This window comes from Chaetura pelagica, unplaced genomic scaffold, assembly GCF_000747805.2.
Source record: "Chaetura pelagica isolate M959 unplaced genomic scaffold, ChaPel_1.0 scaffold456, whole genome shotgun sequence".
Lineage (NCBI taxonomy): Eukaryota > Metazoa > Chordata > Aves > Apodiformes > Apodidae > Chaetura > Chaetura pelagica.
In genome coordinates this window covers 549,126-560,756 of record NW_009953574.1, presented here as the reverse complement: position 1 = coordinate 560,756, position 11,631 = coordinate 549,126, and the positions used below count along the sequence as shown (strand labels likewise).

Here is an 11,631-nt window from a genome sequence, read left to right as displayed (position 1 = left end):
GGAAAGAGGGGAATTGGGTTGTTGCCAAGTAGAGTAGTTTGTCTCATGACCACATCTCATCATAACCTGTAGGAGCTTCAGGGCTTTACAACAGCTTTCATAGGTGTTTAATGAGGCACAGAGTGAGAATGATAATTTTTTTAACATTTTAAATGAAGGAAAAGGGTTATTTCTTCTGATGGTTATGACTGATTCACAGTTTGCTTTTAATACATTTTAGATGGGGTGCTGTGCAGTAGGAATATAATCCTGGGTTCCCCTCTGGCAGTATCAGTGCATTAGTAGTCTACTGGCATAGAGAACTCAAGGGGATCAAGAATTCATTGTTTTGAAACACCTCTACATACCAAGTAGAGCTAAAAGTTTGATCCGGCTAAAGTCACCCACTCATTAAGACTGTGTCCCCTTGCCTGGGAGGCACTGCTGGCCAGCTGGCCCTGACACTCCCTCCAGCACTTGGAAAGCAGGGAGTTGAAAAACTCTGCAGTCAAAATCAAGCTGGGCCTGCAGCCCTTCACTATTCCCATTGTAGTCCTTACCACTGTAGGCATGCAATACAACCCTAGAAAAAAAGCAGCTGCTGAATAGCTACTCATTCAAAGTTATTCATAGTTTGAGGAGCTCAAGTCAGATCATAGTGCAGGGTGCTCCACAGATATATCTGTGTGCTCATCACAGAAGAAGAATCTCCTCAAACTAAGTTCTGCAAGGAAAATATATATTTCCATGCCTTATTTTTCTGAGATGTTGCAAAAGGATTCTAGCCTGACCAGCTGGGTTGCATTTTTGTTGGGCACCCTGTATTTGGGCATGAATACCTGATGCTCCCAAGCAAAATCAGTTTGTTTCAATATTATGGACTTGCCTTAGGCCCAGGTTTGCTCTGGCAAAGGCAGAGGCTGCAGTGCTGTGATCTGGATGCAGCATTCAGAGCCTTACCTAGCTGGTGTCATGGGACTTGGCCAGAACCAGATAGGTAATTTCAGAGCAACTCAAGATAATTGGGTTGAGGAGAAGGGAGAGGGATGGAGGGAGGACTACTGAGCAGATATCAAACCTGTTACAGGTTTAAACAATAACTTGATTATAGAGTCTCTGGGAGAATTTTAAAGCAGTGCTTGGCAGTAGCCTGTTAATATTATGAGATGAAACCTGACACCTGAGTCATCCCATCATTAAATCCCCTCTAAGCTGAATGTGCTTCCTTGAATGCTAACTCCAGGGTCCTTATCCTAGTCAATCTCTGTCCCTCACTGCAGCTGCTGTTGTGACTTTATACTTCAGCAGCATAAAATGCTTAGAGCTCAGAATTGGGTAGTGCAGTCTAACAGTGGTGTCCCAGGCTCACAGTATCAGATTCATCTTCAAGAAACTCTTGACACTGACACTCCATGGTGTGTAGTGTTGCCAAATTTTAAACTCAACAGAGAAATGAACGCAAGATAAATAAACAGCAGGATTTGGGCAAAAATAATAAATGCAGCCACCCTGGTTTAGAAAACATGCTAAGCCTTTGAACAGTTTTGTTTTAGAAAAGGAAGACTGTTTGAAAAGGATCCAGGGTAAATGTTTTTGGTAGAGGGAGATACACAATTAACAAGGGTGACTTTATCTCCCCTATTAAACCAGCACTCTCTTCTGACCTCTCCTAGACTGTTTTCTATGCTTTTGAGGTTTGTTTTTCAAGTTAGTAGTGCAGGAACACCAAGGGGCATCATGTCCTCAAATGAGAGGGCATCAGGATGCTTGGTGACTATGTAAAAAACGTTGTTTGTGCCAATGAGAGTCTGCAAGATTAACAAAAAGATAAGCTGACAAAATAGCTTTCTCAGCTGGGCCTCAAACACTCAATGAAGGATGTGGCCAAGCAAAAACACAGCTCTGTCCGTTCAGTGGTAGGTAGGGTTCTGGGAATGAGGAGACAGCAAACACAGCATGCTGCAGGGTTTGCTTTCATAGCAGACCGCTGTGAAGATGGTCCTTTGTGGTCTGGCTGGCACAGAGGGTATCAGGTATCTCCTGATGAACGGAATTGCTATGGAAGTGCTGACTATAAATGGGGAGAACCCTCATGCTGTGAGTCAGGCAGAGATCCACCAAACCTAGCAGAGCCATGTTACTTCACACTAACTCCCAGTGGGCCTGATAGCAGCTCAGAAGGCTTTCCTGGAAGTCTTGAGAGAACAGGCTGTTCTGGGGTTTTTGTGTTTCTACCTCTGGTTGGCTGTTGAGTTTTCTGACTTTTCAGCAGAAAGCCCGGGAGGGGGAGAAAAAACCTTCCTCTGCCAACTGTTCATCCAAATGGGAGAAATGCAGTAGGGGAAAGAGCAGAGATGACTGACAGAAATCTTTAGAAGGATAAATTCTGTCAGGGAGGCTGTTTGTGCATGTGTGTTGGATTTGTGTCAACATGACATCATGCAATAAAGAGAGGTAAATCAGTCCAGGTGAAGCAGTATAGTAATGCAGTTCCTGACATTTGAGCTCTTTTTTTTTTGAGCTGGTGCCATTTGGTCTCCATAGCAATGCACTGTGCTGTGCAGAAATCCTCTCAGCATGTGCATAGGATAAAACCATGGTACAACATCTAGATCTGCTGATTCCCCAGCAGGTACAACACTTAGTACTACAGGGAAAATACTACAACGTTATTCCAGAAGGTCACACTCATGTCCAGGAGAATCTCTAGCATCTGAAAAGTCCCTGTTAGTGCTGCAAGGCTCAGGAATAACATTTCAATTTTTGGAAGCATTGTTCTGGATGGGAAACAGTCCTAAAAGGAAATACCAAGAGGTACTTACGCTAGAGCCATGATCCCGTATGGCCAAGAACGGATTTCCAGCCTCTTCGGGCTTTTTATCTCATCTGATGTCAACACCATCCCGCTGTCTGACTCCTGAGCAGTAAAGCAAAAACAACATCAGGAGGGTCATCATTATGACAGCATGGAGCATTTTTAAGTTCAAAATGGCTTGCCATGGAAGTGGGAAAAAAGTCAGACTAAACCATTCTTAAAGTCAGGAGAAAAGAAAAGCCAAGGAGTTGGTTAGGTTACCAGATTCCAGCTATCTTATTGTGATGGTATCACTTTTAGGCATGTTGATAGAACTTTACCCTATAAAACTGTCTCCTGCTACAGAGCAGACAAAGCAAGGGCAGGAGAATGCAAGTTTTTCTTCCCTGTGGCCTGCAGGGATCAGGGCAGCCAGTTGTGGATTTGTGGTGTTTCCACTGCCACTTCTGAACTGCAGCTCCCCTGGGAGCTACCAGCTTTTCTATGTAATCATGAGATTTGAGCCAACAATGTGGAGGGCAAATGTTTGTATCACAGCTCTCAGTTGTGTGCTTCTTAGTCAAGTGATTCACACATTAACATGTCCAGTTGGTGTATGAAATAAGGCCCATTTCTCAGAAGATTCTCTTATCAGGACCTGTATTATCAGATTTATCCAGCTATTGCTGCTATTTAGTCTGAGAATAATTACCTTGGTTTTGATGATACAGTTTGAGCTGTGTTTTGAAAGAGCACCCTTCAATTGAACATATCAAAAGATAATTTGACATTTTTGAACTTCAAATTTATATTAACCATGAGATATGGGTATTATCTAGGCAGCATAGCTGAGATATTAATAGACAGAAATTAATAAAGAAAATATCCAGTAATACTGGCTGGGCTTCTCAGAAAAATCACCCTAAACACCTGCTACAGACATACTATTAGAAACACTGACACTTGAAGGAAGTTTAGTCTAGAAATATATGAAGTAAAATCCTAAACTAATTAGGTCTGTCAAAACCTCACTAAAGTGCAGACTTTCTGGTTTTTATCTTTACCATTTCCCCTTAAAATCTGTAACCCAGAAACAATTTATCCAAGTGTTGCACTTTGTTTTCAGAGGAATTGGTATAAGAATATCAACAGAGACTCCAGATCAGTCACACAATGGCAGGAAGGTGGGGTACAGCACTTTTGGAGTTCCTGGGCAACTCTTTGAAATAATGACCTGATCGGTATGAATGGTTTGATATTTAAGGTGACATAATAACACAAATGCACTTTGTCCAGAAGTAGATCACACCATAATTTTGCTTTAAAAGATCATCACTGAAATATCCCATTTTTTTTTTCTGATCTGTTAATGTATTATTACTCTTTTTCTGAAACTCTTTCACGTGAGCACTTACTTTAAAATGCCATGAACAAGGGAGCATTTAGGAAAGTAGTGCTCATGCTGGCAGCAGCAATGTCTTCCTGATACCACATCTATCTAGTGAATGTCTGTGTCATTCAGAGGGACATATTTTTATCCTGCAAGAGGAAAGATGCAGAAGCCAGAGAGAATTCTAAGCCCTCTAATCCCCAAGATGCACTGATAAAGGCACAGAAATTACATTTGCCACAAAACTAGGGAGCACTGGGCCTCAGTTTGTGCTAACAAGGGAACAGATGAGCAATGTGCTGTTTGTCAAGGAGATGAAATATCTCCAGGACAAGTTGTAGCTACAGACCCTTCCCTGGTGTGAGGAATGGCTGTGTCCAAGAGGGAATCTTAGCTGGAGCATGTGGGGAGTTCCCTGCCTAGTAGAGTAGACAGGCTGGCTTGTTTCCATAAAATGCTACAGAGCTTTCTTTTCTTGTGCTGCTTCTAGCCATCAGGTAGTTGCTCTCTTCCTCTATGAGAAGGTTTCCTGAGGGCTTCATGCTTCCTCCCCAGACTTTGACCTGCTTCAAATGTGCAGTACAAAATCCCACCTTAGTGGCACAGAATCTGTCACTGGGGCAAGCAGTGTGAATTGAATGTGGCCCTGCAGCCAGCAAATATCTGAGCCATAGAGAAAATTAATGAGTTGGGTTGTTTGTTTAAAGAAGGAAGAAAGTAGAAAGAAATCATTCCACCCTTGGAACCTGTAATCTCAGAAGAAGTCAACAAGCAGAACCATCATTCTGTAACAAAACTGGCTTTTATTTTTCCCTGGGTGAGAAGGAAACTGTTCAACATCCTCATGCCAGGCAGTGCTATTGAACTAATAATAAAAATATTCACTTAGGGTGGGGAAAATCCAGAGTTAATACCCTTTGTGTGAATCAAGTAGGGCAGGATCTGGGTTCTTGGTCTTGTTTGTCCAGAACTGAATACCCTCCCCACCACTAAGTGATTGGCTGTCTCAGCCAGTCAGGATGTGTTCTGGACACACTTCCTTCAAGAGGCTCCATTTGAATGAGCTGCCATTTTCTTATGGGGGGGAAAAACACTGAAAGGTGTTATATAAAGCCCCTTAGCCTGATCAAAGCCAGGATAATCATGCATGAGCTTCTCTGTAAATTATTTGTGAAACTAAAAGCAGTTCTTTTTGTTACACAGACCTATGTTGTGAGGTACCAGGGCCAAATCTGCTTCATTTAAAGCTTTTTCTTACCAAACATTTCAAAAGCCCTAGTAACTTTCTGGTGCTGGTGACAAGTGATATGTGAACCTGGTGTAGAAGGATGCAATCACCTCACTTACCTCATGTGTCACTTTCTCCTTTTCCACGGGTACTTCATCAAACGTCTTCACACTCAGGGGTCTCTTCTTGCTGCTGTTACTGAAAGCAAGAAAGTTGAGGGGTCACCATGAAACCCAAGCAGATGCTGCACTAGTTTGTAGCTCAATTAATATCCCTGACACAGCTCTGTTTCCTGGACCAGTCTTCTTTTTTCATCTCTTGTAATTAACAAACACTGCCCTGACAAATTTGCCTGTCTAGCTCCTTTAAAACAGCCTTACAGAGAGGGGGCAGCAAACAGTGCCCAGCTGAATCAAATCTATCTTTCCCTCCCACCCCCCATATACGTTTTTCTTACCCAGTTTCCACTGTGCTCCAGCGATTTACACCAGTGTTCAAGTTTTCCTCCACAGGACAAGTTTTGGAATTAGTTTCTCCATCAGGACACAGGGTGATGTTCAGTGGAATATAGTCTTTACCATCCTATATAATAACATCAAAACACCACAAAGTTAGTAAAGATGACTTTGTACTGCACCTCAGGTGTAAAAGGTTATTGTATTCTGCAGAGCTTTATACTGAAAAGGACTAATTCTATTTATGATGTTTCTTGAAAGTGATTATGATGCTCTTTACAATATGTGGAAGTTAGAAAGCACAGCTTTTTTCCAACACTTGCTGTGCAGGAGGCTTTGTATAAGGAAACTAGTTCACTCTGGGTAACCTGGCTGAAAATGATCTCTACCATTCTAGAAATCATCTGCAGCTCAAGTGTTTTCTCTTCCAGGCATCTCAGCCTGAGCTACTGCTTCACTGGTCTTTATAGCAGTTACAAGACTTAAAAATATCCCTCACATTTGGCACAGCAGTGTGACAGTTGTGTTGAGGGTGTCAATACATGTGCACCCAGTTTAAAAGCAGATGCTTTTGCTGACTTTCCCAGCAGTGTCCTTGATGAGCTGGCAGTAATTTCCTTGTGATGGTTACTGCATTCCAGAAGTGTGGCTGCTTTGCCTTTGTGAAAGTGAGCAGTATTTCACTGATCACTTCAGAAAAGCTACCCTCTATATTGTCATTGCCTTGGCCTCTTTGGGAATTCCAAGTGACTAGTCTCAGGAATACCTAAATCCCAGTTTAAGCCATGTTTTTGGAAATGGGGCAGCATGAAGTCCACAAACCCCTGTGGCTGATGAGACTTCAACAGATTTTGGAATAGGTGAAAGAAGATTGTCTCTTGCATGGCCTATTTGCTTGGACTCAGCTGAGGGACTTGCAGCTTAGCAAGAGCCAGTCCATACAGAGGAGCCTTAAAGGATTTCATGTCTTGTCCTTAAAAGAAACTGATGCTCAGAATTTAATACCATTCAGTACACATCTTAATGAGCTCTGCATTGTCATTACACCCCTGCAGTAATCTTCAGAAATTACTCTTCCTTTGAGTCCTAAAACTATTTGTCCAATTTTCCCTTTGCCTAATTTTTTAATTTTGAGAAGTGTCCTATTCCCCTATCATGAGTTGTGTGTCTCCTTAATTTAGTTTGGTTATAGGATAAAACTCACAAGCTCTCCATCTTGCAAACTGGTTCCTCTTCAACTTAGCTTCACTAAATTTGTTTACAAACAGGAAGGAGTGGGAGGAGAGTGTTTGATTTATTTTTAAATTAAATTGACAGTTACATAACTGGTCTCATTGTTTTTACTGAAGAAAAACAACTGATTTAACTATTATGAAATTAATAATTATGTAATTGACTTTCTGAGCTTTAAACTGCTTAATTTTAAAACTCCTAAGAGCACTGATGAGCATAAGCTTGGAAAATGAGAAAGTTCAGACCAACTACTGGCAGTTTCTGTGTTGGAATCTAATTAAAATTGTTTGTGAGATTAAGCACTATTGCTTCTCTAAGGGACAACTGAGTCTTTTTTTCAATTAATGTAAGTTTCTGCTTATTATGGATGGATCAATGTCTAGTTTTGAAATACAATTCCCTTTGAACAGTTAATATTTTCTTCACTCATCCCAGCAGTTGTTTTCCTTGTGATCCCTGTTATGAAGTCAAATCTGATATTACTGCCCAACACAGACTTCACCTGTGTGCATGTGCACTCATCTCATACCCACACATCTGTATGCACAGATGTTGAAGACAGGCTTGTACTGCTGTACCTGCTGCACATTGGCTTGAAGAAGATCTCCTAAGCGCTCCACGAGCTCAGTGAAGGTCGGCCTCTCAGTGGGCACTCCGTGCCAGCAATCCAGCATTGTCTGGTAGCTAGATAAAAGCACAGGTATTAAGAGAGGAAAAGCATAGGAGCTTTGTTTCTAAACTGTTTATTTTTCTTGCTTCTTTTGGCCATTGTATGGATAGTTTTGGATTAAGACAGGTTGAAATCTCTAGTCTCTGTGTGAGATGCTTTTTCCTTCTATATTCCTGCCTCAGCTGAGCCTGTAGGCTTTTTATTTTCACCTGGCTTAACATCTGACTGATGGGCCCCACTGATATTACTGAAGTAAGTCATGGTTATGGATGCCTGGTTTCTGTCCCAGAACTGGAGATTGAGGCAGATCCAGTAGTCCCTGTAGTCCCGTGAACTGAGAATCATGAATTACACCTGACATGGGGAGATCTGTTCAACTTGTTGTTGACAAAGGTCAAGCTGACTTGGTCTGTCTTTAGTAATTGTCTGTGGTGTCAGGACACCCAAGGTATGCACAACTACAACTGTTATACTGAAACCAAAATATGTAGCTGTCATCTGGTGAGGTCATCTTCCCTCTCCACACTCAAAAACAGTCTCTGTTGTATTACTTAAATGATGTGTCAGCTCTGAATACAAAGCCAGGAGCTCTTACACTTCTGGAGTAGAGTACTCTGGAGATCTCATCCGGGTTCCTTCCTTGAGCCGTCGGCAAAAGTCCTCATCTATCTGCACTCCAGGGTATGGTGAGGCACCTGATGGGAGAAACTGGTTACACCCTATTTTCCAAACTGCCAATCTGGCAATACCCTGTGCTAAACAAATCCACATGAAGTAAGTCCTGTTCATTGTTCACTGCCTTGGAATCTCTGGCCTTACTGGCCTTTGTAAGTGCAGAGAAAGATGTAGGCATCTGGCTCCTGCAGAAGGCTGCTAGAACCTTGCAGTTTAACCTCAGGTTTAGAACTGTAGTTTTCTCCTGGTTCACTAGTTCAGTATTTTATATGTATTATGTAGTCCTACAGGTAACATTTCCTTGAAAAATGACCTTCCAGCTGTTAGTGTGAAACCTGGGAGTGCAGTGCATGGCAACTGTAATTGCTTTTGTGAGTAGGTAGGCTCTGATGACATTCAGAGCTCAGGGGTTCTTAGCCACTGCACATCTCAATGCCCTTGATGTGCAACTATCAGATCACAGTATTAAGAGTGTTTCCTGGACTTAAGTAGATTAGAAATAGGAACATAATTTCTGCTTTATGTCTTGAATTTCTTTCCTAGTTTTGTTTTGGCCTGTCATGATGATCATAATGACCTGCTAATGTAAAGATCCATGCAAACTCAGCCCCAGATGAAAATTAACAGCTTCTCCAGTTCTGGTTCCTCTCTGTATCACCAAAATGGATCCAGTCTGCCAGCCCTTCTGGGGAAACCTATCGTGCTTCATTCAGCTTCTGACCCTGGCAGGATCAGTGTCCAAACTCAACTGTGCATTTTGCTAATCAGTATTCTTTCCTTTTTTAGAGACTGAAAAGTGTGTGGGACCCAGTAAAAAGCAGCAGTTTTAAAGGGGAGCCAAAGCATACCCTGTAGCAATGATATATAACTTCCATCCCCTGGCTCTCAGTGATGTGTAAAACTTTTATATAAGAGAGTTCAATCAGTGACACAAATCCTTAATTAAATATTTATCATGTGAGCTGCAGATGTGAGCAGTGCCAAACCACAGACATGCCTGGATGATCTCTATGAAAAACCCTCTTAGAGAAGATGACTACTTTTGGGTCTGTGCCATGGATTGAAGAAAGTTTGTGATCTATGTCACAGCAAGGACAGAGGCAGCTCTGGGAATGGCAGCCCTTGGGGCAATTTAGTAGATTCCTCTGAATTCAGAAGATGATGGCCTATTGCTCCAAGTGAGCACCTTCATTAAGAAAAGGGGCTATCTAAGGTTAAAACCAGATAAATTATTTTTAAAGATAGATATAAATTTCAGTTATTATATTAAGTTTTATTACTATTGAGTATCAAAGGCCAAAGAGCCTGAGGTTCACATCTGTGAAACATGATGAGGACCTTTGGGAGTGGTATAAACAGTTTGCCCTCTGCAGTGGTCCTTGCCGCTCATCACTATTCAGTTCATTTGGTTTCTTGGAGATGCCCAATAGAGAGGCTGTCCCCTCAGAGGGGGTCTCTGCATGCTAATGTTAATGCATCTTCCTGAATAATGGGTTAGAACTGGGACATTGTGCTGCTCCTGGAGCTTTGTCTTTGTCATGTTTCAAAACACATGCAGCAGGTGATGCTGCTACAGAGCCATGGGAGTTTCACACTGAAGCAACTAAACTCTAAATAAATAGGACTCAACTCTGGATAAAGCCATATGAATGTCTCTTATTTTAAGCACTTGAGTGTGAACTGTTTTGCATACTGACCCCAACTAGAGAAAAGTCCAAATCAAAGACTTGGACTGAAATCAGGTGGTGATCTGTACAGCCAGCCCTAAATAAATATTAGGATAGAAACAGCTCCAGGTTGCACACAGATCTGGATTTGGCATCTTGAGCCTGATCATTAATTTCAACTGATCCATGAACCAAAGGTAGTGGGAGATTACACAGTTTGCTTTAAAATTCAGCAGCTTAAGTTGATAATTCTTCTTGCTTTCTTTTGTTTGCAAATGCTGATTAAAAAGCCAGAGCTGACATTCCTAAATTCCTCCAGGAAAACAAAGCTTGCCACTCTGCATGGAGAACTGGCGAGTGGCAGAGTCTGATTGTCTGTAAGACTGCTTATCTGAATTTTCAGGGCTTTATCTCCTGGACAGTAACCAGCACCATAAGATGAGGTCTATAGTACATAAAGAACACCATTATTATTTCAAAATATATTGTGGCTTGCAAATGATATGGCCAGAAGAGTGTGTGTTCTGCCTGTTTGCTGCCAAAATGATTAGGCAGAGTCTAGCACTGGTTCTTATCTCAACCTGGTGGCAGCTGCTGCCAATACATTTTTCTTACTTAGAAAATCTTTGATTTTATGGGGAAGATAATCAAGCTGGGATAAAATGTCATGTGGGCAAACTCCCTTCTGTTCCATTGACTGACACTGGCAACATCTCAGCCCACTGTCAACAGCAGTGTAATCCCCTGCAACCTTTGAGCTGTGTGGTTTCCTGATGCAGATTGCTTAGGGGAAAATATGGTTTAACAGGTTCTTCATTGCTCTCAAATATTTCATTCCTGAGCAATAGCTTTCATTATTTCTGTGCTCTATTGGTTTCAGTTATCACAATATTAGGTCCAGGGTTTTAGATTGTTTTATGTGTCCTTCCCTCTCCCCCCAACATTCACTGTTTTTATGTACTTTGCCAGGTGGAGTTCTCATTGACTTTAGCCCAGTGACATTATCTTAGACCTGATCTGCACTGTGCAATCATATTAACTAAAACAGAAACATGGCACTAGGTTATCACTGTTTGTTTAAAGCCTTTCACAGCAATAGAGCCATAAATGAAGGAGGAAAAAACAAGCTGTAAACTGTTCTTACCCAGAGAAAATATTTCCCAGAGCAGCACTCCAAAAGACCACACATCACTCTGTGTTGTATAAATTTTATCAAAAATGGCTTCCGGAGCCATCCATTTGAGTGGAAGTCTTGCCTAAGAATGCAAGAGACACAACATGTTGCCAGAACTGCTGTTACTGATCAGCCCAAGCCCCAGAGAAGAAAACCCCTTGATATTAGCATTTCAGATTTCTTCTACTTACATCTCCTTTCCGTACATAGTCAGGGTCTTTGTAGATATCCCTGGCTAGTCCAAAGTCACAGATCTTAACCACGTTGTTCTCTGAGAGAAGGATGTTCCTTGCTGCCAAATCCCGATGAATGCACTGTGAAAGGATGAGGACAAGCAAGATCAGAGGGTCTGCCTGGACAGTCAGG

General features: G+C 41.8%; 1 protein-coding gene across 1 annotated transcript in view; it reads right to left on the bottom strand.

The window, feature by feature from the left end:
- Nucleotides 1-11,631, bottom strand: part of LOC104390504 (vascular endothelial growth factor receptor kdr-like) — a 127,310-nt gene that overhangs the window by 5,730 nt on the left and 109,949 nt on the right. The window contains exons 23-29 of the mRNA XM_009999644.1: nucleotides 11,457-11,579; nucleotides 11,236-11,347; nucleotides 8,345-8,444; nucleotides 7,658-7,763; nucleotides 5,849-5,973; nucleotides 5,511-5,589; nucleotides 2,802-2,896 (exon numbers count right to left, since the gene is read on the bottom strand). Coding sequence (XP_009997946.1) covers nucleotides 2,802-2,896; nucleotides 5,511-5,589; nucleotides 5,849-5,973; nucleotides 7,658-7,763; nucleotides 8,345-8,444; nucleotides 11,236-11,347; nucleotides 11,457-11,579 — 740 coding nt within the window. The remainder of the gene's footprint in view (nucleotides 1-2,801; nucleotides 2,897-5,510; nucleotides 5,590-5,848; nucleotides 5,974-7,657; nucleotides 7,764-8,344; nucleotides 8,445-11,235; nucleotides 11,348-11,456; nucleotides 11,580-11,631) is intronic.